This window comes from Talaromyces marneffei, chromosome 5 (assembly GCF_009556855.1).
Source record: "Talaromyces marneffei chromosome 5, complete sequence".
Classification (NCBI taxonomy): Eukaryota; Fungi; Ascomycota; class Eurotiomycetes; order Eurotiales; family Trichocomaceae; genus Talaromyces; species Talaromyces marneffei.
The window spans coordinates 2,144,206-2,168,692 of NC_072352.1; the positions used below are offsets into that span (position 1 = coordinate 2,144,206).

At 46.9% G+C, this 24,487-nt stretch overlaps 12 protein-coding genes across 12 annotated transcripts; 7 read left to right on the forward strand and 5 right to left on the reverse strand.

Moving 5' to 3' along the window:
• Window positions 1–247: 247 nt before the first annotated feature.
• EYB26_007100 (uncharacterized protein) lies at window positions 248–1,863 on the forward strand (the record flags this gene model as incomplete). Its single annotated transcript, XM_054266372.1, has 5 exons — window positions 248–386; window positions 497–771; window positions 837–985; window positions 1,038–1,281; window positions 1,330–1,863. 5 exons carry the CDS (start codon window positions 248–250, stop codon window positions 1,861–1,863), a joined length of 1,341 nt encoding a protein of 446 aa, XP_054122347.1.
• Window positions 1,864–2,190: 327 nt separating this feature from the next.
• On the reverse strand, window positions 2,191–3,231 carry EYB26_007101 (uncharacterized protein; the record flags this gene model as incomplete). The annotated part of the gene is made up of 1 exon (XM_054266373.1): window positions 2,191–3,231. One exon carries the CDS (start codon window positions 3,229–3,231, stop codon window positions 2,191–2,193), a length of 1,041 nt encoding a protein of 346 aa, XP_054122348.1.
• Window positions 3,232–4,027: 796 nt separating this feature from the next.
• On the forward strand, window positions 4,028–5,897 carry EYB26_007102 (uncharacterized protein; the record flags this gene model as incomplete). The annotated part of the gene is made up of 5 exons (XM_054266374.1): window positions 4,028–4,071; window positions 4,145–4,328; window positions 4,383–4,514; window positions 4,573–5,548; window positions 5,599–5,897. The coding sequence occupies 5 exons, from the start codon at window positions 4,028–4,030 to the stop codon at window positions 5,895–5,897; spliced, it is 1,635 nt and encodes a 544-aa protein (XP_054122349.1).
• Window positions 5,898–6,143: 246 nt separating this feature from the next.
• EYB26_007103 (uncharacterized protein) lies at window positions 6,144–6,996 on the forward strand (the record flags this gene model as incomplete). The annotated part of the gene is made up of 3 exons (XM_054266375.1): window positions 6,144–6,165; window positions 6,223–6,302; window positions 6,361–6,996. 3 exons carry the CDS (start codon window positions 6,144–6,146, stop codon window positions 6,994–6,996), a joined length of 738 nt encoding a protein of 245 aa, XP_054122350.1.
• A 356-nt stretch (window positions 6,997–7,352) lies between these two features.
• On the reverse strand, window positions 7,353–7,839 carry EYB26_007104 (uncharacterized protein; the record flags this gene model as incomplete). Its single annotated transcript, XM_054266376.1, has 3 exons — window positions 7,353–7,402; window positions 7,461–7,589; window positions 7,776–7,839. The coding sequence occupies 3 exons, from the start codon at window positions 7,837–7,839 to the stop codon at window positions 7,353–7,355; spliced, it is 243 nt and encodes an 80-aa protein (XP_054122351.1).
• A 403-nt stretch (window positions 7,840–8,242) lies between these two features.
• Window positions 8,243–8,719, forward strand: EYB26_007105 (uncharacterized protein; the record flags this gene model as incomplete). The annotated part of the gene is made up of 5 exons (XM_054266377.1): window positions 8,243–8,278; window positions 8,324–8,336; window positions 8,395–8,478; window positions 8,529–8,575; window positions 8,636–8,719. The coding sequence occupies 5 exons, from the start codon at window positions 8,243–8,245 to the stop codon at window positions 8,717–8,719; spliced, it is 264 nt and encodes an 87-aa protein (XP_054122352.1).
• A 144-nt stretch (window positions 8,720–8,863) lies between these two features.
• Window positions 8,864–9,379, reverse strand: EYB26_007106 (uncharacterized protein; the record flags this gene model as incomplete). Its single annotated transcript, XM_054266378.1, has 2 exons — window positions 8,864–9,285; window positions 9,334–9,379. The coding sequence occupies 2 exons, from the start codon at window positions 9,377–9,379 to the stop codon at window positions 8,864–8,866; spliced, it is 468 nt and encodes a 155-aa protein (XP_054122353.1).
• Window positions 9,380–9,636: 257 nt separating this feature from the next.
• EYB26_007107 (uncharacterized protein) lies at window positions 9,637–11,591 on the forward strand (the record flags this gene model as incomplete). The annotated part of the gene is made up of 5 exons (XM_054266379.1): window positions 9,637–9,841; window positions 9,895–10,304; window positions 10,352–10,719; window positions 10,767–11,244; window positions 11,301–11,591. 5 exons carry the CDS (start codon window positions 9,637–9,639, stop codon window positions 11,589–11,591), a joined length of 1,752 nt encoding a protein of 583 aa, XP_054122354.1.
• A 2,166-nt stretch (window positions 11,592–13,757) lies between these two features.
• Window positions 13,758–15,278, forward strand: EYB26_007108 (uncharacterized protein; the record flags this gene model as incomplete). Its single annotated transcript, XM_054266380.1, has 3 exons — window positions 13,758–13,912; window positions 13,995–14,048; window positions 14,129–15,278. The coding sequence occupies 3 exons, from the start codon at window positions 13,758–13,760 to the stop codon at window positions 15,276–15,278; spliced, it is 1,359 nt and encodes a 452-aa protein (XP_054122355.1).
• Window positions 15,279–15,377: 99 nt separating this feature from the next.
• Window positions 15,378–16,561, reverse strand: EYB26_007109 (uncharacterized protein; the record flags this gene model as incomplete). The annotated part of the gene is made up of 3 exons (XM_054266381.1): window positions 15,378–16,086; window positions 16,145–16,249; window positions 16,323–16,561. The coding sequence occupies 3 exons, from the start codon at window positions 16,559–16,561 to the stop codon at window positions 15,378–15,380; spliced, it is 1,053 nt and encodes a 350-aa protein (XP_054122356.1).
• A 450-nt stretch (window positions 16,562–17,011) lies between these two features.
• Window positions 17,012–19,670, reverse strand: EYB26_007110 (uncharacterized protein; the record flags this gene model as incomplete). Its single annotated transcript, XM_054266382.1, has 3 exons — window positions 17,012–17,582; window positions 17,633–19,363; window positions 19,420–19,670. 3 exons carry the CDS (start codon window positions 19,668–19,670, stop codon window positions 17,012–17,014), a joined length of 2,553 nt encoding a protein of 850 aa, XP_054122357.1.
• A 2,085-nt stretch (window positions 19,671–21,755) lies between these two features.
• Window positions 21,756–23,894, forward strand: EYB26_007111 (uncharacterized protein; the record flags this gene model as incomplete). Its single annotated transcript, XM_054266383.1, has 2 exons — window positions 21,756–21,809; window positions 21,870–23,894. The coding sequence occupies 2 exons, from the start codon at window positions 21,756–21,758 to the stop codon at window positions 23,892–23,894; spliced, it is 2,079 nt and encodes a 692-aa protein (XP_054122358.1).
• Window positions 23,895–24,487: the final 593 nt, after the last annotated feature.

A 24,487-nucleotide genomic window follows, 5' to 3' on the forward strand; every position in this document is an offset into this window, starting at 1 on the left:
AAGCGACATCAACGAGCCTTTCGCCGGCGCGAACCGACATTTCGAGGATCAGAGGGCATTCGGAAAGGTCAATATAATACTTGCCTTGGTTGCAATCACACCGTTGCGGTCAAGGCATGGAAGTTGCGATATTGAACAGGACCTACCGAGCACATCGTTTCTACAGTGATCGGTCACGCGAACACGACACACAACCATTATTCGATTATTGTACACTATCTCGCTCTATTGATAGTCAAAGTTAGCAATGGCGTCGACCAACATGTCCAAGAAAGCCAAGGGGAAGAAAATGGCCGATCCCAATGAGACCTCCAAGTTGCTCGCAGCCAAGATTTCACAACTGGAGCAAGATGCGGCCGGGGAGAAAGATCAAGAAGCCGAAATAGGTGTGTAATCCTATTCGTTATCGTTATATTTGATCTATCTGGTTATTTTACTCGCGTGGAAAAGTTTTTCGTGCTTCAAGTCAATTCACCGACCTTCTAACACTTTATAGAACGCGAGGTGAAAAAAGCTACGAGAGACCTGAACCAACTGCTAAGCAACATCGAATCGCCCATGACTCGCCTTGAGACAGTCCATAAAAAGTACACCGAATTGCTGGCGGAGATGAAAAAGCTGGACCGCGACTATACAAAGAGCAAGAAACGAGCGGATCAGTTGCAGAAGGACCAGGACAAGGGAAAGTCAGAGCTGAACAAAACAGCAACCATGAAGGACAAGTTGGAGAAGCTTTGTCGAGAGCTTACAAAGGAGAACAAAAAAGTGAAGGTAAAAAATGGACAGCGGTCTTGTCTCATGGATGTATCAAGCTGATTGTGAGGGGCTATATCCAGGACGAAAACAAAAAGCTTGAGGAAACGGAAAAACGAGCTCGCATGATTGTCAATGAACGCCTGAGCTCTCTCCTTACCGACATTCAAGATGTTATGGCTCCGAAAGAGACCCGGAAGTATGCGAAGATGGATATTGATATGGACGATGCGTGAGCACCACATTTCTTTCGTTTCTTTTAGTCATCGCTAATAATAGCCCAGGATTCGTACAAAGATCAAGACAATTGGAGAAAAGTTTGAGTTGCGGGAATTTCACTTCAAAGCCCTTTTGCGCAGCAAGGATGCGGAAATCCAAAGTCTTGTTGCCAAATACGAAGAGCAAAAACGTGCGGCGGAAACCGAAGCCTCAAGATGTCGTGCGCTTACTGCGCAAGTCTCGACTTTTTCTCACACAGAGGTTGAACTTCGCAGTCAGCTCAATATATACGTTGAAAAGTTCAAACAGGTATGTCGATTGATCGACTTTAAACCGTTCTATCGCTTATATTATTAGGTTGAGGATACGCTGAATAATAGCAATGAACTGTTTTTGACCTTCCGCAAGGAAATGGAGGAGATGTCAAAAAAGACAAAGCGGCTGGAAAAGGAAAATCTCACGCTGACTCGCAAACACGACCAAACCAATCGCAATATTCTCGAGATGGCGGAGGAGCGCAATAGAAACCAACAGGAGCTAGAAAAATACCAGAAAAAATGTCACCATCTCGAGGCTCTGTGTCGCCGCATGCAAGAGCAAGGTCGAGGGCACGGATTCACCGGCGGCGACGTGAACCATGCTGGAGATCACGCACTTTCCGGCGATCTCGAAGGTGACGAGGAAGGCACACAAAGTGACTACGACGACGAGGACGACGACTATGAGGACGAGGATGAAGACGAAGATGGCGTCATGAGCGATGAGGAGGAATACGAAGCGATACGCCAACGTTTCCCTGAGCAAGCCACGATGGAAAAGCCCATTTTCGGTCCACCCCCACCCCCAGCAATGGCAGAAGCGCGCACCAACGGCAACAGAATAAGCTTTTAGATGGGGGTTTAAGCAGGACGAATGGCTTTCCCTGGTCATTACTTCTTCGGCGCGTGCGTGCAACGCATCGTATTGTAAGTATACTAGAATAGGGGCTATGTTAAAGGTTCCGTTACAAGCGCGCAATAATCCTCACTGTATTGTATTATTTTTTTGGAAATTCAACTGTTTTGTTGTTAAGGCTCGCGGGTACAAAACATGAAAAGGCAAACAATAAAGCGGATTATATAATTCGAGCCTACGAACCAGAGGTCTCATTCTGTATTACATGACTCATTCTTAGAAGAAACATGGGATTTCCATAAGTCATACGCCATTGCTATACAATTATAGTTTACTATTGCTCTTGATAAACGTCTGACCCTTTTGAAGCACTTCAACAGCCTCCTTGGCCATATCCTCCACAACCTCGCCAGCCGGCTGGATCTTCTTGACCATCGCAGAAACACTTCCCATCAAAAACGGGAAATCGACGTCTTCAACCTCCTGCTCAATATCATGCATCATGGGGATAATACCCTTTTCCGTCAATTTCTGAATGTCCTGTGGTCTACTCTCCCATTGTTTGATATAGTCATTCGGCAAGACGCGAAGTGGTCTACCGGAGACAACCAGAGTACGAATAGTTTCTCCAAACCCGGCTGAGATAACGGCTTCCTTGTGAAGCTTACTGGCACCGCTTTCAACGGTAGCCAGCAATCGAGTACCGACCCAGACACCCGAGGCACCGAGCATGAGGGAAGCGGCTAGACTTCGGCCATCGTTGACACCACCAGCGGCAACGACAAGAGGCGTCTTGCCTGTAAGGGGGCTCTTATACTTTTGCACAGCGTCGACAACAGCAGGAATCAAGACAGAAAAGGGGACGTCACCGGTATGACCACCTCCTTCTCCGCCCTGGGCACAGATAATGTCCACGCCACGCTGTAGGGCCTTCTCGGCATGTTTGGGGGCGCCAACCATGTTCATAATCAGGATACCAGCCTCATGGAGACGCTTAACAGTGTGCTCGGGAGGCACACCGACAGCACAGATGAACAATTTTGTTCCATGCTTGATGATCAATTCAATCAATTCATCGAGGTGACCATGAGTGTAATCATGGTTGGTAGCACGTGCTCCTCCACCGACTTGTGGAAGCGCAAGGTCGACTCCAAATGGCAGGTTTGGGTCACGGAGTAGTGATTTGAGCTCGATGAGCATTTCATCTAGTTGCTCTGGAGTGTATCCCAGACCACCTATGCTTCCGAGACCGCCGGCATTAGATACTGCGGCGGCGAGTTCGGGGCCGGATGCTTTGGCCATACCAGCCAGAAGGATGGGGTGTTTGATCCCTAGTAAGTCGCATAGTGGTGTTTGCAAAGACATTTTGAGATGATAGATTTGCTGACTCTGGAGACTGTGTAGAGTGGCGGTGTGATGATTTGACACAAATCGCCAATCGTAGTACACTGCTATAAAGAAATGTGGTAGCTAGACGGCGACGAGCAATGCTTTTGAAAGAAAAACCAGAGTATGCAAGGGTATCTTTGAGTTTAAACGCAGCAAAAGAGCATAAAGATTGATTGATATAGGAACCTGTGGAGTAGTCTTAGTGGTTAAATGTTCCCCTCACCAAGAACTAAAAACAGCCGAGGCACTCCGAGGAACCACATCGCAACTATCAGATTGAGAGCGCTTGTTCATTAATCATGTCGATCCTGAAGATAAGAAAAAGTATTGTATAATTCGGAGACCGAATATTTAATCTTTGACTTTGTTGTCGCTGTTGGCTTAGAGTCCGTCTCGCATGGGCGACGTTCGGCAGGTGTGGTAGGTACTGTATCTACCGTTATTGCCAAATGAATAACTCCGAAGCAGTGGACCACAAGCCGATTATACCCTATACTTGGGAGCTCCAAGAAGAAGTGTTAGATATGGGTTGGATTTAGTCAAAGACTAGCTGGCTAAAGGAGTGAAGAATCAATAGAATGACCAATTGGGAAGGAACGCCAAAAGACGCGTCCCTGCCGCGTTAAGTGCGGACTCCACATCCTCCGCATACCTGACCAGCTTCAACTTTTTCCTCATCAACAACCAGACCGAAATACTTCTATTTTAAGACTATACAAAACAATATCCGACAATTTGAAGCTCGCTATATCCAGATGATGATCCCGTCAGTATGAGCTTCACAACTCCAAGTGACAGGTTTCTCCAGCCGCCGAGGTAAATCGGCCCCGCCATTTATTTCTTGAATCGGCCTGATTGAATTGTACTAACCAAATACTGCTTTCTATAGCGGCGAAGAATATCAACCTGAATACCGCGCTCCCTCTGCTTATACACCGCTCCACGCCTTCCAATTGCCCAAAGCGGATTCGCGGCAATACCAACAACAATATAGCGATTTGTATTTCTTGCGGTTGGCCAAGCTGAAGCCGGCGGCAGAGAAAGTTGGACGAGAGGCATGGGATGGATTTACAGTAGGCATTTCAATGTGAGGGACGTTCGTCGGTCAGATTATTCACAATCAACAGATTGCCGGAGAAAAGGCACGGAAAGTGGACAGAGTGCTGGATGTGCGACAAGGAGCTTTGTGTTGGGTGACTGGTACAGTCTACATGAACTTGCCGTTGAAACCTAACATTCTCGACGATGTAGCAAAAGACGTGAGTTAGCACGGCCATCGAATCTGTGAAAGCAATAGACTGATTGATCGTTCTGAAGAACTACGCCGCTGCACCTCCACCCCGAAAAACCTATCTCGATCCCTCGAATCCAGACCAGACGCAAGTGATGCTAGAAGATGAATCAGGTCGTCTCAGAATGACAGGCAGTATGCTTCGAACGACGCATCTGGTGACTGGTGTCATCATTGCAGTTTTGGGCACTGAAAACTCGAATGGCGATTTCGAAGTTATTGATATCAAGGTCCCTGATTTCCCACCACAGCCGTCGAGGTGGGAAAAGGCACCAACAGACAAGACAGAGAGCAAGATAAAACGCATCGACAATAACAGCGGCAAATCTTCGAAAATAGCGTTCGTTAGCGGACTAGGCATAACCGGGTCATCGAGCGATACCTTGACGTTAGAGCTATTGACAGACTATCTGCTTGGGTATACAGAAACTGGCGAAGAAGACAACTCGCCAGCAAATATATCTCGATTAATCATTGCAGGTAACTCCTTGGGCAATGTGGAAACGATGGATGCAGCAGCAGCCATGAATGGAGATGCAGCTGCGAAGAAGAGAGCTCCAAAGAAATACGGTTATGACGCTTCCTCCTACAATGCGTCACCCGTTACTCAACTTGACAACTTTCTTTCAGAACTACTTCCAAGTATACCCGTAACGATAATGCCAGGAGAAACCGATCCTGCGAATTTCTCCTTACCACAGCAAGGGATCCATCGAGCAATGCTGCCTCGGGCTAAAACATACTGCTCTGACGGCCTACCTGGAGATACAAGTGTAGAACCCGGCTGGTTTGACAACGTCACGAATCCGTGGGAAGGGTACGTTGATGGATGGCGGCTATGGGGATGCAGTGGGCAGAACGTGGATGATGTCCTTCGGTATCTAGATTTCGCGGATGAAAATGGCAACACGGACGGCGATAGTGCTAGGGAGACTAGTGTCCAGGTTATGGAAGCTATGCTTCGATGGAGATGTGCAGTACCTACAGCTCCTGACACGTTATGTGAGTACCCCTAAACTTACGGTTCGCTTTCGTTACTGACATATTGACAGGGTGCTATCCGTTCCAAACACATGATCCATTCATCCTCCAGGCCTGTCCACACCTCTTCTTCATAGGAAACCAGCCCCATTTCAAGACCGTCGTTGTGGAAAGCGAACCACCATTCCGATTAGATGGACCGGATACAGAGATGAGCAATTCAGCGGATGAACCGCTAGCCACGCGTGTGCGCTTGGTTTCGATCCCCAAGTTCCACGAAACGGGGGAGTTGATTCTTGTGGATTCGGAGACGTTGGAGGTAGAAGTAGTGAAGTTTCAGGTATTTTCGGGGAAACAGGAATCAAAATAGACAGTGTCGACTAGCTATATAGGATATATAGATAGTTTGACAATGGCACGAGTTATGAATGATATTTTTGTTGTAGACTAACGATATAGAAACATGATCGATCCGTCCAATAAATCCGCCTGAACAAAACTCCACTCTTCAATTTCAACCACATCCGATAAGATAATTGTATACCAATATCCAACTAAGAATAATTCAACCACCTAAATCAAAATAGACTGTAATTTGACGGCTTCATTATAAAAGATGCTTCTTAACGCCACCACAGGTAAGTTTTCGAATTATTCCCCTCATTTGGCAAAAAAAGGTCTACTGACACACCCAGCAATCTCAACATCAACCGTCTTATTAGTCCCATACTCCAAACGACACGTCCTGAAATATCATGAATGGATGAAAGATGAGGTACATATCCACAAACTCGGTCCTAGTTTTGGATCAAATACTGAGGTTTTGAATACAGGGAATCCAACAAGCAACAGCCTCCGAACCCTTAACCCTCTCTGAGGAATATGCTATGCAACAAAGCTGGAGACAGGATGCCGACAAATTGACATTTATTGCTTGTCTACCGTTATCATTTCCCCCTTCTTTTGCTAAAGATAGTATATCAGAAGAAGATGATGCGCCGGAGAGGATGATTGGGGATACGAATCTATTTCTACGATCTGATGACGATGATGATGATGACGACGACTGCAATGAAGCTGAAGAAAAAAGAGTGATAGGCGAAATCGAACTAATGATTGCCGAAAAACGGAACCAAGGGCAAGGCTTTGGACGAGGGGCATTGTTGACGTTTTTGTGGTATGTTGCGAGTCATGAGGGCGAGATATTGGATGAGTTTTTGCAATCTACCACTACAACAGATAGCAAAAAACACGGAAAGATGAAGTGCTTAAGTGTCAAGATTGGGAAGGATAATGCTCGGAGTTTGGCGCTTTTTGAGTCCTTGGGGTTTGAGAAAGTATCACCTGGGCCGAATTATTTTGGAGAGTTTGAGTTGAGACGGTATGGGTTGGATGTGGATGCTGTTGTGAAATTGGCGAATACATATGGGTTGAAGGATTATAGGGAGTTGGGTTACAGTGGTGAATAAAGTTACTATGTCTTGATACATAGGATATAGATGGCCTGTTTCTTGAACTTTTTTTTATTATTGGTTTGTGATTGGAAACTTGATAATTAAACCAGTCTCCGTCTCCAGGTGACTAGAGACTAAACCGAAGGATCCTCTAAGACAGACCAAAGAAGTAAGAAAGGGTATTCTCATTCACATCGGTGTATTGACATCCATTAGTGCATATATGTCTGTTGTCTTGTCATGACGGACATGTCGTGTCCCATTTTGAATGATTTTGATTTGATTTGGTATCATGTCGCGATCCCTTGACTTCCTTTTCGAATATTATCCTCCTCAATCAACGCCGTAGTATCATGCTGTCGGTGTGTTGTTTAAGTGGACTTCTTCTTGGAACCCTTGGAGACGTCGACGATCTTCAAAGCTGTTTGTTCGTTAGTCTAACGTTCTGTTCTGGTTCCATGCTGAGACGTCAATCGTACCAGGAGGAAGGCTCTGCTTGAGCTTGTCGGCCTTGTCGGAGTCCTTGAGGACAAGGGTGTACAGGAATCGGTTGCAGCGGACCTTGAACTTGGTCTGGGTGGTCTTGGTGCTGCGCTTGATCCGGGCGGCTGTATGAATCAATCTGGTTAGTAGTGTTCATATTCAATTGTCGAAGATGAGATGACGAGCATAGCAGTCGGATTCTAAGTTGGCAGGTAGAGAACCGAATTGGTTTCTCCCCCAAACCTAACGATGCAATCCAGACTAATCCATCCAAGCATCATCCTCATCGAACAAGACCGGAGACAACGTACAGGAAGCATCCTTCCGGCGGCAGATCTCAATGAACTGCTTGATATCAGAGACTTCGGAAGGCATCTTGATGGAATGTGTGGGTTGTTCGAGGGGGTGTCGAAGGTCGGTAAGAAAAGCTTCAAATTTCCTTCAAGTCAACAACAAGCTTGACGTCGCCGGACTGGGCCAGCCTGTGATGGAGTCGAATGTGGGATCCGATCCGGAAATTAGGGTTTGTGCGCTGGAAGCCCTAGTGGGGATTTATTTGTGGCGGTGGCTTGTTTGAATTGTGGCGGTGCATCATTCATGCCTAGTTTCTGAGGCTGAAACTTAAATATGCGGGGATAAGTTAAGCTAATGGAGCTGCCTTGATTCCTTCGTCTTTGCGACAAGTTGACAACAATACATCTCCCATCCTTATAATATTGCCCGTCTACTATTCTTACAAAAGATTTATTGTTTAATACATATCGAAAAGAAAAAAAATATGCCGACTCAACTAGACAAAGCCCTGAGCTCTAAGGTATGATTCATTCCAAGTTTGCCAACATCTAACTAACAAGCGTAGAACCTTCTTCTCGGTATAATCTTCCCAAATTTGACATGAATACATGGACAAATTGTATTGATAATCAGCAGGCTTCGCCGGTATTATCACTGCCGTATCTGCTTGGTCGATATGGGGCAGCGACATGTTTCCTGCTGAACCAGATCCCAAAGGAGGTACGTATCCAAGATCTCTCGCTTGTTGGTGAACTGTCTAACTTTCATAGAACCCGAAGAATGGACGACAGAAGAGTTGAAAAGATGGCTCCGAGCAGTAAGCAAACCACGCAATGGTAAATGACGCTGGTCTATGTGTGACGCTAACTGTCTGCAGAGAAATCTTATGCCTTCAGACGAGGCATCCCGAGAAGCACTCATAGAACGAGTCAGGGCAAATTTGCGACCAACGAGGAGTTGATCTTTTCGTAAATAATGCCCCCACAAGTCTCCAATCGATGTATATATTTGCCGTTTTGGTATGTCGTCACTGACAGCGAAAATTGTGTCTTATTGATGACTCTTCTCGGCGGGTTGGTTGCGCTTCGACAAACAAAAAGTCGAATCAAACAACTAAGCGGAAGTTCTGACTCTGGATCAACCAATCCTTTCGATTCTTCTCCTTGCTTTCCGTGTTGGGTATAAGGACAAACGTCTCGCTGAATCCATGTTGCGGCGAGTCCTTGCCGCCGTACTGCACCGAGCCGCTTACTGTCACAAGCATGGAAATATTCTTGGCGTTTTCTCTAGCAGTGTTTCCGGGTTTGGCTGTAGGATATGCTTTGTTTATAATTTGACAATCGACGGACTGTATATCATGACGTGTTGTTGGTAGTTGGTTGGTAAAGATGTCTTCAACGGCGGCGCCGTCTGCGATGACGTTTCCGTTGAAAAGGATGTTGGTTATGGCGGAGCTGTAGAAGGAGGCTATCAATCTTTTGTTTGACGAGAGAGCTGAATGGTAGAGTTGAACGAAATCAGTTGCGCCTGACATTGTTAGTTGTGTTCATCGTGTGAAATTAGGAGCAGCTTCACCTTCTGTAGACACCTTTGTAAGCATGTCATCTTTTAGGGTTGCCATTTTGTAGACCTTGCAATCGACTTCACTCTTCGATTTTCGAGCAGCTGTTTTATATAAGTTGTCTGGGGGATGAAGAAGATCAAAAGGCGGGGAAGTTGAAGAAAATCGATCGGCTTCTTGGGCGGAAGTTAAGAAAAAGCAGCGGACCACTGAGGTTAAAAGAGGCCCGAGCTTGGACCACCCGCGGAGGTTGACTGCTTCGCCGCAACTTTTTATTTCTCTATTTATTTCTGTTGATTACAATGCATTGACCATCGATGGCGACACTATCGAGGTCGTATCGGTGTCTGGTGACTGCGCGTCCAATATTCGCCAGACATGTATTCGCATCTTCTCTTTCGTATTCGTTGAAGAGTCGACATTCGATTCCGCGTCAGTGTCATGCGGCAGGGTATGCGACAGAAGCTGAAAGTCCTAAGAAACCATTCTATGTGACGACGCCAATTTTCTATGTCAATGCTGGTATGACTACATCTGGTATTGTCTTGAACAATTACTAACTTGTTTTGTGTCAGCCCCCCATGTCGGTCATCTATATTCCATGGTCCTCGGCGACGTTATCAAACGATGGCAACAACTAAAAGGCAATACCAACGCCATTTTCCTCACCGGTACAGACGAGCATGGAATTAAAATACAACAGGCCGCCCAAGAGGCTGGGATGGATACACAATCATTCTGCGATATGAACTGCAAGACATTCAAGGACCTGGCAAGAGCGGCAAAGATTAGCAATGACCATTTCATACGGACTACGGACGAAGCGCACAAGGACGCCGTACGGTACTTCTGGGAGTCATTACAGCATCGGGGTTATATATACACAAAGAAGCATGAAGGCTGGTACTCTGTGAGCGATGAAGCGTTCTATCCGCAGTCACAGGTGGAGCCCTCTTTAGATCCAGCGACGGGCAGGAAACGCATGGTATGTACCTCTCATGTTCAGGTCATAGACTTAGCTGACGTGTGAAGATTTCCACTGAGACTGGTAAAGAAGTCGAGTGGTCGTCAGAGATCAACTATCACTTTCGTCTATCCGCCTTCAAAGACCGACTTCTTGAGTTCTACGAGCAAAATCCAAAGTTCATCTTAGCAAAGAATCATATGAGGCATTTAAAAAAAACGGTTGAGGCTGATTTACAGGATCTATCAATTTCTAGACCTGTCGAGCGTCTGACCTGGGGCGTCAGAGTGCCTGGAGACGATTCCCAGACCATATATGTCTGGTTGGATGCACTCATCAATTACCTGACCAAAGCCGGCTATCCATTCACTCCAGGAAAGGAGTCCGATTTAGGCTGGCCAGCTGATCTTCACATCGTTGGAAAGGATATCGTTCGGTAAGTTATTTCTCTTCTGAGCCAATATAGAATACTTATGAGGGTAGCTTCCACTGCATATACTGGCCTGCATTCCTCATGGCCCTCGACTTGCCTCTTCCGCGACACGTCCTCGTCCATGGCCACTGGACAATGAACAAAGCCAAAATGTCCAAATCCACAGGCAACGTTGTCAATCCATTTTTCGCCATTGATCGGTTCTCGGTCGATGTTATGCGATTTTTCCTCACTCTTCGCGGCCCACTGATTGACGATTCGAACTATGAGAACAACAATATTGTCAATGACTATAAGAAATATTTACAGTACGGAGTGGGCAACGTGTACCAACGCCTGATGGGAGTCGCTAGATTGAAATTGCGTCCAAGTATAGACGCAGCAAAGTCTGGCTTCTCGACTGAAGCGAACGAGAATGACATGGAATTTGAGAAATACCTTCAAGAATTGCCGGCAATCGTGGACAGGTTTATGGAAGCTTTCAACTCCAAAGCTGCTCTTCGCGAGCTTGTAGACGGAGCCATGAAGGTACCTCTCCCTCCCCCTCTCTCTACGTGTTATCATAGACTGATTTGTTGGAAAAGGCACAAAATTACTTCCACCGCTCCGCCCCCTGGGAACACAAAGACGACCTCACCCGCTGCGCTCGCGTCTTGTACAACGTAAGCGAATTCCTGCGCATCTCTGGCATCCTGCTCCAGCCATTCATGCCGCAAAAGAGTTCGGAACTTCTGGACCGGATAGGCGTTAGTCGAGATCTGTCTGCACGAGGGTTTGCGGCTGCAAAGTATGGGGCAGATTATGAGTATGGACTAGTCGAGAATCCAGCTGAGAAGCGTCAATTTCTTTTCCCGCCGCTTATGGTTGAGGATTAGCCTGGCTTGACCGCTCATCTATATGTCTTACTGACTATGTACAATAACTATCCCACACCAATGTATAATCATCTGTACACCACGAACACATCTACCTCAGGAAACGAACGGCTACCCCCGGCTGTCCTTCTCTCGTAAGCAAGTATGTATCAAAACAAATCGAAATGATTCCATTACCCCATAGAATCCACACCATGATACCATTCATATACATCATCATGGCTCATCTGATACATCAATAATAAATGACAGAAAGAGTCTCCGCCGGAAAACTTGCCACGCCCGGACTCAGGCTCTTTTTTTTTGGAGAAGGTTAGGGTTATCTATTGACGGAAAGAAGGCTTTCCGCGGAGAACGAATGGTACCTTGGTTAGGTATGACAACAGAGATTTCCGATTATAGCCAGGTTAAGTAAGGGTTAGCCTAGACGGAGCCCTATCTTCTTATCTTTTTATAGTGTGATAACGATGAAGATTCGTATGAAGCTTGTAGTGTTTTAGAGGAGTTGTGTGGGAAATGTCTGGTTTTTGAATGGGCAAAGCTAGAAATCATTCTTGATATTTGGGGTGATGGATATAGTTCCGTTGTTGAGTCCAGATGATAAATCATTGACGCATAAAGTTGAGAGAGTATGAGAAATAAAGGAAGCAGTTTGGTTGTGTTGTAGAATTAATTAGTTAAATTAGACATGGAGAACAGCAGCGATCTGACTATCGCCTCCTGCTACATAGGTGAGGCAAGCTAAACTTAGAACTTGGGTCTCTCAAGATAAGCTGAATGATCTACTGGTACCAGATTGCTTATCTGGACCATCAGTAGAGGCTCTCGCGGATCCGAGAGTAGGGCTTTCGCAGCCAACAACCGTCATGGACACAATTCGGAGTCATGAGGTAACATACCACCAGACATAGTTGGGATCTTTGTTTGAATGGATATCTTTTGCGGTTGGACGGGTTTCACCCGTCCTTCGATTGGTGTCCCATGTAAGTGTATCCATATGTTCTCCCTCAACTTCATCCTCATCTCGTCCCAGTTATCCCATCCACCCCCGTTAACAAGCACCGATATGAAAACCTAGCGAGATGCCGTGTCCGAGTGGTTAAGGAGTATGACTTGAATGAACTTGGCCAATAAGACCTTATGGGCCTTTTTGCTCCTCGTATCGACATCATATGGGTTCGCCCGCGCACGTTCGAACCGTGCCGGCATCGAACCGTGCCGGCATCGTCTTGGTCTTCTCTTTTTTTTCCTTTTTTGTCGCCTTTTTGCCTTTTGACTCTATATCATCTACTTGGTAGTACCACGTGCGTATTGTGGTTGGAGAACGAGAATGATGCATTGTTTAGGTCGTGCGATTGAAAAATCGCAGTGATGATGACTACCGGTACGGTACATATTTATAACCGCCTGATCATCATTGATACTTATCGTCTCATCGCCGCCTCACAGCAAAACACTCTGAGATCATTGTCTGATTCAGACCTGGCATTCAACTTTTAGATTCATGTGGGGTTCTTTCCGTCACAGAGCTCTCTCTGACTCAATTAATTCAATCAACTCACGATATTAGGGTTAGCCACCCTACGGAAAGCACAGCAAATCCTTTCCGCGGATAACAAGTTTCTCGATGATAACCATACTCCCCCTCATAGTTTATCGTGTGTGACCCATTACATAAGGCCCTATCTTTTAGTTATTGCTATAACTTAGTTAACTATACGTACGCATATGCTATGTATGATGTATGATGGGCATGTGGCTGGTACGACGTAGATATCTATGGCCACTGTCCTGGCCTGGCCTGTGAGGGGATGAGCCACCCGTCTATCTCCGTTGGAGAAGAGATTTTTGATAACGGTTTCCCGTAGGCTGTGACCAGTTAGGGTTATGTCTTTGTTTGGCGTGTATTAATTATAGAAGGGGAAGGGGTAGATCTGGATCTGGTTGATCAATACATATAGTAATTGTGTGTATCTACAGGGAAGTGGTCTGTCTTTTGTGCCTTGACTATCTATCTACTACCCAAAGACTTGTCTTGTAACACACACCCCTTATTTTATTTTATACATACTCGAATACTTCATATCAAGTGAACAAGATCGACCTCATCATTCTGCCAAAGTATATCATATCATTCTTCAAGCCCTCGCTCAGGAGACAGGCACAATGACGGAGGCAATCGACAACCCCGTCCTCCTCCAGCCCCTATTTTCATCCAAGACAAAGACAAAGACCCCCAAAAAATCAGTATACAAACCTCGGAAACCATGGATTGAGACACCACTCATCGAGTCCGCCATCTTATCGAAGAAGGCTGGATGGTACGTCTCCCCATCCATCCATCTCATCCATCCGGACGAAAGCACATAGAAACTGACCATGAGTGTTGCGTGGTGTTTATAGTAGGATATTCTTAAAACTAGAAAACATCCAGCCCGGCGGATCATTCAAGTCACGGTATACCTGCCTGCCTGCCTGCCTGCCCCAACCAAATCCCCAAATCTATAATACCTAGGTAGTGGACTGACGATATACAGAGCAATGGCCTCCCTAATCCTGCACCACATCAACCACCCCTCCAACACAAACAAAAGACTACACTTCTTCATCAACTCCGGCGGCAACGCGGGTCTCGCTGCTGTCTGCGCCGCGCGCTCCTTGTCATATCCGTGTACAGTCGTTGTGCCGACCAGCACATCACGGCTGATGGTTGACAAGTTGTGTGCCGCCGGAGCGACGCAGGTGATTCAGCACGGTGACACGATTGCGGCAGCGGGGGAGTATATGACCAACATCCTAATGAACGATCACTCATCAGGCAATGAAGGAGGAGAAGGGGAAGGGGTGAAGAAAATTGCCTTGCACCCGTTTGATCACGAGGCAATTTGGGAGGGGAATAGTACCATCGTCGACGAATTAGCTGCACAACTACCGCCAGCAGATGATGATAATGATGATGGCGAGGAGGATACGCTGCCGATGGATGCAGTAATTTGCAGCGTTGGTGGTGGCGGGTTAATGAATGGTTTGATACAGGGTATCCAGCGACATCGTTCATCTCAAAAGAAGAAGGATATCCACATCCTCGCCGTCGAAACAGACGGAACTCAATCCATGAATCTCGCCATGTCGTCCAGGACGCTGGTCACACTACCCAAAATCACATCCATGGCTGTCTCGTTGGCATGCGTGCGAGTTTCGCAAAGGACGTTTGACTATTGCGTTTCTCCACCTCCCGGAGTCAAAATTCACAGTGCTGTGTTGTCGGATGCGGATGCGGCGAGGGGCTGTTTACGGTTAGCCGATGATGAACGGATACTTGTTGAGTTGGCGTGTGGTGTTTGTGTTGAAGCTGCTGTTGGTGATGCCTCCACAGACCTTATGTCTAGGACGATTAAGAGAGGGAGAGATGCGGATAAAGATGAAGGGTACGATGAGCTTCACGATGTCAAGAAGAAAAGAGTGAATGGATCTCCGCTGTCGTGTCCCTCGGACAGCGGAGTTGGCTCTTCTGATACGGAGAGTGATACTGTCCTGTCTAATCAGTTGACTTCGTCGTATTTGAGGGAGATGATCCCCGACCTCACGTCACAGAGTCGCGTGGTGATTATCGTCTGTGGTGGAAGTAATGTGACGACAGGGATGGCGGGTGAATGGAGAGAGAGACTTGCTAATGGATGGATTTGATTTCTTTCTCTGGTCATACATGTTTTTTCAGCGCTTTTACATAATATAATGCATTGTATTCCAGATATTTCGAGTGTCAAAATATCTGTAGTTAACATGCTAAGCAGCAACAGAAAGTTGCCCAATCTTGTAATCCCAATAATTCCTCCGAATAGGATCATACTTCTCCTTCAACAAGTTCAACATCTTGACTGCCTCGCCCACTTTTTCTTGTCTCTTATCCTCCGCGAGTTCACCAGCCTCTTCACTGTAGACATCAGCCAGCCATTCCAGCGCAAGACTACTCTTGACGTGCACAATCGTTTCATCACCTCCAACTTCCTCGGTGATAAATCGACTCGCAAACCCCTTCCATTCAGCCAACGACCTCCCCGCCGCCCTCAACACACCCCGTGCGTAAAGCCATGGACTTCTATTCTCCGGCGCCAACAAAATCTTCTTTTGCGCATAGTCCAACTCAGCCTCAACGACATCTTCATCAACAACATCCAACCTCCCTTTTTCCGCAGGAGTATAACTCCCCCCGGGAGCCATCGCAGCCTCGGCCTCCTCTCTCGGCGCAAACCGCAGGAGATAACGATGATTCCACGCCGAATTGTTCCTCACATCCATCTCAATCAGCGCATCCACATCGGCGATTTCGCGCGGCTCATCCCACAGATCGAACTGCCTCACGAGCCATTGCCGATAAGACCAGACGTGGTAATTCTTAGAGTCGGAGTCAAACATTTGCATTAGAAAGTCTTGTTCCCCTGCTGGTAGAGAATGGAAGTGTGATTTTGAGGAAAGAAGTTGTTGGCGGTGGTGCCTTTTCTATACATCAGTGGTCTTGCTCTCCATGGAAGAGTGAAGGGGAGGGTGGGTACCAGATCTGGTAATTCTTGAGATATTTGAGGGAGACTTTATTCAGCCACGCCAATTCCTGCGTCAAATCTTTATCCAGCGCAAATAAGATCTTTGCTCGATACAGCCTGTTACATCTTGGTCAGCGAACATTCATTTAATCATCTTCCTCTAGCCGTATATATATATGGATGTACATACCAAACAGTATAATGCGCGGGATTCATCATAATCACATCCTCAGTCAGCTGCAGTGCCCTCTCCGACATCTCATCGACTGCCATAACGGCGCGCAAGTAGGAAGTTGCCTCCAAATACTCCGGTTTGTAGGCAATGGCTGCCAGCGGACTGGCGCCCTGGCCGTCGTTGGATCCATCGTCGAGAGGAATGGGTTGAATGTCGGCCCACTCAGGGGATGTGCTGTATTTCCCTTCGTGCATTTTGCCCTTGATCTTTGTGTTTTGTGTTTTTGAGATGTCTGGTTTACAGGGTTGGTGAGGGATGAGTGGTGAGGGATGTGATGACGTTTAGAATATGTAGAGGTGATTTGTGGTGAGTAGCGGGGTAAAGAAAAGTTCAGTTGATGGTAGAAAGATGTCGAGTATTTAACGATCCGGTCTCAGAGACACTGCCACATACGAGAAGTATATTTTCTAGGTATTGTTCTCTGTCAAAGACACGCACGCTAACTATTGTCTTGATGGATCACCAAACAAAGAAGAGCAGGTAACTAAGTTACGTAGCCCAGCGGTGGGGTTCCATGCCTCAGGCATTTATGGTTAGGGGTAGATCGAGAATTAACTACTCTCGTAGTAGTTATCATCACGTTTTATTGAACACATTTTATGCATTTCGTATACTGTACATATTATTATCAACATGAATTATCATCAATCATGGTAATTCCAAAGCCGCTTTTTCTCATCTACCCACCATCTTCCTACTTTTTCTGCTTCGCTGAGCCAGTGAGCTGCATCATTGCCATACTTTCTCTTGACGGTATGAAGCAAGGAATGAAAGTCCCAGTCCTCTACGACATCCGTCTCATTCGGGTCTTGGGACAGATCCGAGAAAATAAAAGTAAATTCACGGGTCAGAGGAAGAATAAGTCTATAAGGAGCTGCTGCTGACGCCACGCTCAACATGGTACCGCCAGTGTTGATGATGCCCATGTTCCACGCTTGCCGACCGTTGTGACTTTCCTTGTACGGCCGCAATAACGATTGACCTTCGTATTCATGAATCAAGTCGGACGCAGCATTCTTGTCAACATCATCCAGTGAATTTGTGTTGATCAAGAGATCAAGGATTGTAGGCAAAATAGACATGGAGGAAGCATTGGCATGCACCTCAAGACGGGGGAGTAGTGGGTGGCGGAAAACCAGAGGAACTCGAAAGTTACTAATATGCCCATTCTCAAAGGTTCCAATGATATGAGAATCTTCGGCAAAGGCTTGTCCACTGCGATCGTTAGCAACTGTAACAAAAAAAATATCCAAAAGGTTACCTACTGATCACCGACAAAAACAACCAATGTCTCATTGGCAATTCCAGCTTCTTCAATGATTTGCATAACATTGCCAAGCCATTTGTCGACATAATGGACAGTATTGAGGTACTTGTTGCTAGGCTGGTGCTCCGACGAAAAGCGGTTGTGAGGCCAGTAATCCTCGACTTGAATTTCTGACGGCAGTCCCCAGGGATGATGTGTAGTACTCGTGAAGTGCGACAAAAACAACCTTTCTCCATTTGCCTTGGCCTCTTCGATGGTATCTTTGAGGTAGGGATAGATTTCTGGTTCCTCGTATCCAAAGTAGTTGATCTCCTTCATGCCTTCATGCCAGTGCTTTGCGGACCTGGAGTTAATGTTCTCTTTGAAAATCGATTGGTCAAATCCCATTTGTTCGTTCAACTTTCTCTGGTTATCAAACTCGCCAGTGATTGACTGCATGAAGACAGATCGCCATTTTTGCTTGCGCATATCCGTTGACGCTTCTTGACCTTCCTTTTTGAGTTCATTGAATAGCTTCAGGATATGCATGATGCAAGGCTGATAGATCTCGGCATCGGTTTCAAACATAAAATCGACCGGAATAGGTCCCACGCCACAGTGGCTGCCTACAACGCTCTTGAAAGAAAGACTGCTTCCAGTGACCGTGCCGAGTACGTTGATACCGCCCATTCCTGGCGCCGACGGATCCTTCCACGACTCAGCGGTGAGGTTGTTTCGCAATTCGACAGACTCCAGGTCAAAATTTCCAGATTCGCCAGTGATTTGCTCAGCAACCGGGGTCATGGCAGCCAATCTTGACTTGAGTTCCTGAAGATCTTCCTCACTCGCCGATGCATGGGCTGCAATAATCTGCCGGTAAAGATGTGAATCCGATTTCAACGGGAAGATATCCTTTCGTGCACTTTCCATCTCGATCAAAAATACATGTTTGATTGGCACTGCGTGGTCTTTCAATGCTTTCTGAACAGGAGCCAGCACCTCAAGATCTAGGTTGGTGATGCGCATAGGATCCACGACAGGGTCGTACGTGTGGTGTAAAGAGTTACCGCCGGGACATTCGACATCAGTCACAGATAAGAGAGTATTGTTTGTTGAATCTGCCCATCGTCCAAATCCTACGGGCCAGGTTTCAGGAGCCCATGATGGTGTCGTTGCAACATCAGCTACAAAAGATTGATAACCCGGTTTCCAACCCTTGTATCGACCATCCTTAGGCTCCCATAAGTTGGGCGCAACCAAATCGGATAGTGGAAACGGTTGTTGCTTTGTCGAGAGACAAGTTCGGTTCTTATTCTGCAAGGCTTCTGCGACTGTGAACGGAACTGTCCCAGACATATGGTCGTATGGCACATGTGGACGAGATATGTCGAGGCAGAGAATAGCGATGAAACCAACCACGGTAAGAAATAGCGCTGTACATCTCCGCTGTGGTGGCTGTTTGGGTTCGTTGGCGAGAGGAAGGTATTTGCGCGAGCGATATGACAATCCGATAAAGCCATCGCCGATAGCCAAGAGCCATGAATCGAAGATCAGAGTGATCAGAGGTGCCAATGTCCAGCAGAGAGCAAGTAGAAGAGTGCCAAAGGCAAAAACAGGCATCAAACCGCTCAGTAGCAGTTTGAGTCCTGCAGTGTCAGTGGCCAGGCTTGATGCGGCACTCCATCGTACCTCGGCACCAGTGACATAGAAAAAACCAAATTGTGACGAAACGGCGCCGAGGTCAATGACACTATACACGGTCAGATCATTCTTGAAGGAAGGAGGAGAAGGAGGAGGAGAACATACCCTAAGAATGCAACAACGACCGACCCAGCAACACCCCATGAACCCGAAAGTTTTGACAACGCCAGCCATGCAAAGATAGAAACAAGGAAATCCGATACAAAAAAAGTGGGTAGATATAAGAAAAACGACCAACTGGGAACGCTGCGAAGATGCTGAAGAATATGTAAGATTTTGGAAGCAAATGTGAGCACGACGACGCATGACAGAAGGAACGGCCGCAGGCCAGGAGAACGACAGGAGAGGAGTCTCATTATGATTATGTTATGTGCCCAATTCAAATGCAGTATGACGGAAATGAACGAAACGGAGGAAATGAAGACTCCAGGCTCATTGCAAGTTCTCAGCGAGGAGTCTGTCTGTGAGGTATCGTCAAGGTCAAGGTCAAGGTCAAGCCAGTGTCTGGTGTTGGGTGGTCTTAAGTCTCCTAGATCCAAGGAGATCAAACATATCAAAGCGAACGTGGGGGATTGGGGGAATATCAAATCAAGAAGATTGTTTGGAGAGAATGAGCGACATGATGACAGCGAAGGAAAGTCCGAGCCACGCGATATGACGAATAGAAAAAAGTCAAAGTTAGGGGGAAGCAAGAGGCTAGGCCTCGCGGGAAGGCCCACTCTACGGAGTACCTCAGGACTAGACTAAGACATTCTCCCCAGTTCAACTGAGTTGTACTCCGTATTTATTTACTGTCTTCTATGATAGGCTCTTAAGCTGGGCCTGAGTGGGGTTGGTGGATTCATCCTTCAGAGCGAGGCAGGCTGGTAGCTAAAATTAAGCCCTGGACCGTATTACCTACCGTCGACGGAGCCGATGGAGGCGGCGGTGGCTTTGTCAGTGCCGTCTCGCTTGGTTTGACTCGGTTTGCTGCGGGAAATGTCAGGACGTACTAGTTAAATGTTATTTTTATCAGATTAATTGTCGAGAGAGAAAACGCCCCGATCTGGAAAGTCTCTGCGTGAAGCATTTCCCAAAGCGATCTAGTGGTGGCTTGGGTCTCCACCCGCTAGCCCTGCACGATTCAGCCTCAGTGACTCCGTGCATGCCGTCGAAGCGAAACCGAACAACGAACAACGACGTACCAACGCAACGGTACATACTACGAGTAATGTGTGGAGTTCCCGTTTCATACCGATTTGCAGGCGCGCGACGTGGAGCGACGGGCAGCTTCTGGCTGGGCGACCGTTGCGTTGTTGACCTGTCAATGATTGCATCAAGGGGTGATTTTCAGTTCTTTTTCCAGTTACAGGACAAGCTTTCTGCTGTGCGACGCGAGTCGATTCGCCGACCAAGGTCTATAGAGCATGGAGTACCGAGTACCGATGCTACCTACCTCTTGCAATGGTTACACAGGAGCGGCTCCAAGACATACTCCGCAACGCCCCACTTGCCTTGTCACACCCAATTAGGGGTCTTCCCAGTCGCCTCCTATTTTCAGGTACGGAGCAGTAGTTAGTTAGTTAACTGGTTAGTTAGTTATACTAGTTAGTTACATCATACATAACTTAGTTAACTTAACTATTAGTTACATAGTTACGTAGTTACGTAGTTAGGTTAGGTTAACGTTACATACTATGTACATGGTAGTACTACCGTATAATAGGATACACACGTCCCCCACTTTCAATCAAATGTTGGCAATCCGCTGATCATGATGTGAGTCAGATTGAGGTAGTTAGTTATCTGCACTGATTGTATGAAGTCATCATTCTCGCCATTCTCCTCTTCCCTGTTTGATCGTTGGCTGGTGGATCTTTCCAATGGCAATCTTGACTATCGACTCATAGTATCCTCAACTGATTGGGAAATCGTGACAACAAGATCTGATTGGTCAAGACACTTCCATCATGATGTTAGAAAATAATCACGTGATTTCGGACGTCACATAACCCTATACAAACCATTACCAAGAAGCTCCACAAGGGGGATCTCCTTTTGGTAAAGTGGTAATTTTTGTCCGATACATGATTAGGGTTAGGGTAAACTCGTGGGCAGCAGATATCGCTTCCGTAATCGATATCATGCTTATCAGGTCCGTATCTACTCCAATCAGAGGTCGTACTGAGGATAGCACGTGACCATGCATGCGGCAGACGTCGATATCCTATCAGATAGGCGCCTCCGCATTTCAAACGATCTCATTCAGGCTTCCGCTCCTCAGGGTATGTGCACAGCCCACTCATATTTTCAGGAAGCCGCCATCTCCCCGCTTGTCCGTGTTTGACTCCTAACCTTGTGGACCTTCACACCCGATTATCCTGCATTATCTTTGATTCAGCTGGCATGAAATGACTGCGGGGATCGTTCCGAACCCGAGATAAGCCATTGAGGAGACAACAATGCGCGGCATCAAGAAGTCTCGAAACGGATGTGCAACGTGTAAGAGTAAAAGGGTAATACAAGCTCACTCCTGCCCTGAACAATCGCTTTGCAGATCTAATCTTCTATTGCAGTTGAAATGTGACGAGTCCCGGCCAGCATGTGGACGTTGTACGCGGCTCAGGATCAAATGTCCCGGCTATACTCAACGGTTCCGATGGGTTACGAAACACGAAACATTTGAAGCACCAAGTACGCCAACAGCACCCAAAGACACTCCTGGTCAGACCTCCCCTAGTACTTCTAGAGATGGTGAGATCAATGGTGGAGATGTCTCACCAAGCGTGCCAAATTCGAACGCCGAGTCTCCGGAGATGTCAACATTCGAAGGAAGTGGAACAGCTTCGCTCAATAATTGGGATCAGGATCTTGATATTGAGCATTTGGATCACCAATTCAGTACGACGCTGCCAGAATTGGAACACTTGAATACGCCAGCCGCGACGAGGTCGACTATAGATCTGGACGGCTTCAATAATTTCCCATTGGCCTCGAATATCGAACGAAGGAGATCGACTTTACCGAATGAATACAATCAATTAATGCGCAGCAATAGTCTGCCATCCACCCGCCCGCCACCATCATCGTTATTCAGGCGCCAGTTCCCAATTGACTTGCAGTCAGCCAGTCAGTTCAGTATCCTACCGCTACCGCGCAAGACACTGGAAGACCCCTCATCGACACTAGTCGAGTACTATTTCAAAGAAGTCGCTGGACTATTCTCCAGTTATGACAGTCATATGAACCCATTTCGAACGACAGTATCCCGTCTGTGGGCTTCGTCGCCGGCTATGTGCCGGACATTGCAGAGCATGGCGGCCGCAACGCTGGTAGATGATTTCCCTCAGTTCGGTCCAGTAGGGCTCAAAATGCGCAAGGAGGCTATTTTATTACTGGAAAGTCAAGAAACGCACGATGATAAATCACTACTTGCCATGTTGATGCTCGGACAGACGGCAAGCTGGCATAACCCGAATGATTTAGGTATATCCTATTTCAATACTCTTCGCAACCACCTGAATTCTCTTACGAGCGGTATCAACAGTGGTTCTCTTCTGACGAACCGCAACAATTATCAATTCTTTGAGGAAGCACTTATATACTGGGAGATGTTGCTATCGTTCGTAGCAGACACCAGCACACTGAACTCGTCTGCAAAGGTACATCTCGCAGCAGCAAATGATCAACCCTTGACGCAAAAAGTACCGCATCCATGGACGGGGATTGCGCGTGATACACAATTTATCGTAAACAAGGTTGGCCGACTCGTTCGTCGAGAACGGAAGCGCATTCGCGCAAAACGCTTCACATCGCAGAGAGACATTACACAGGCCCAAGAAGCGATTCGAGAAGCACTGGAACTGGAAGAGAGGCTGCTGAGTCTAGCGCATCCAGCAGAGACCGATGTCGTAAATCCTGGAGATAACGATACCCCTGTGTGGCACTTGCTTGCGATGGCTGAGGTTTATCGGCACACTGGTCTGCTTCAGCTATATCGGGTATTTCCGGATCTTTTACGTGATCGATTACAAGCAGAGAGCATATTGAAAGGAGATATGTCGAGTACTCTGGATCCAAGTTTATTATATCCACCAGCGGACGTTTCAAACAGCCCCAACTTTGCATTTGACATATTCGGCAACTTGGAGAGCCTACAAAAAGACGACGTGGTGGGCGAGAGTAATGGGGATGATGTCCTGTCGGAGGACGTGAAATCAGAATGGCTGACTACCATAGCCCTGACGGCCATGTCTCGTCTCAAAACGGTTCCCCTAGAGTCACGTACAAGATGTCTACAACCTTTCTTGCTGGTTGCTTCGTCCAGCGAACTTCGATTGCCGGCCATGGAATTACCATCATTGGACCCCAGTCGAGGCGACTATTCGTTGAACCTGTCCGCGCACGCTATTGAAGTCTCTCGCACACGGAAATTCATCCTTGGCCGGCTGACTTCATTCCTGCATGTCCTCCCGCCTAAGCCAATCCGTATCTGTGTTGACCTGGTACAAGAAGTCTGGCAACGCATGGATGCAGGAGAGTCGGACGTGTACTGGATGGACGTCATGATTGACAAGGGATGGGAAACCACCATGGGCTAGGTAATTGTTTTCTGTACAAAGTAAATATTTCCGAAGCGACCAGGGTGTATGTATGTATTATGAAGCCACGATTGATGTTGTACTGTTACTGTCCTGCATGCTATTGGTTGATGTATACCGTATATTCCGAGATGAGCTGGATGTCCGACCAGCCTATAGAAAACGCGCCATTGTGCATTGCTCAGCTGTTCAGCAGTTTGGCTAGGGCCCGGCTATTCCCATTTCGGAAACCCCGATCTTTTTGGACGTTCTGATTGGCCTGAGGCTTCCTCGAGCTCCCTATTCAGGCTTCAGTGTTGTCGCCTTGTGGCCTTAGGACTAACATTAAGTTACCCGTCATGCAGCGTCGATGATTGCCGACCTGGGAATTTTATTTTCTTCTGACAAGACTGACGAGTACGTGATATTTTGAAAAAAGAGCCGTCTGAATAAATACGAATCGTGCAACAGGAACCCGGCCCACACTTCTCGTTGGCTTCCGTTCATTCATTCATTCATTGTCTGATCGCGTTCTCCTCCTCCTCCCGAGTGTAACCAATGAATTCTCCTTGATCCGCCCCCCGTTCTTCCTCTCTTCCTTCTTCCCACTTTTT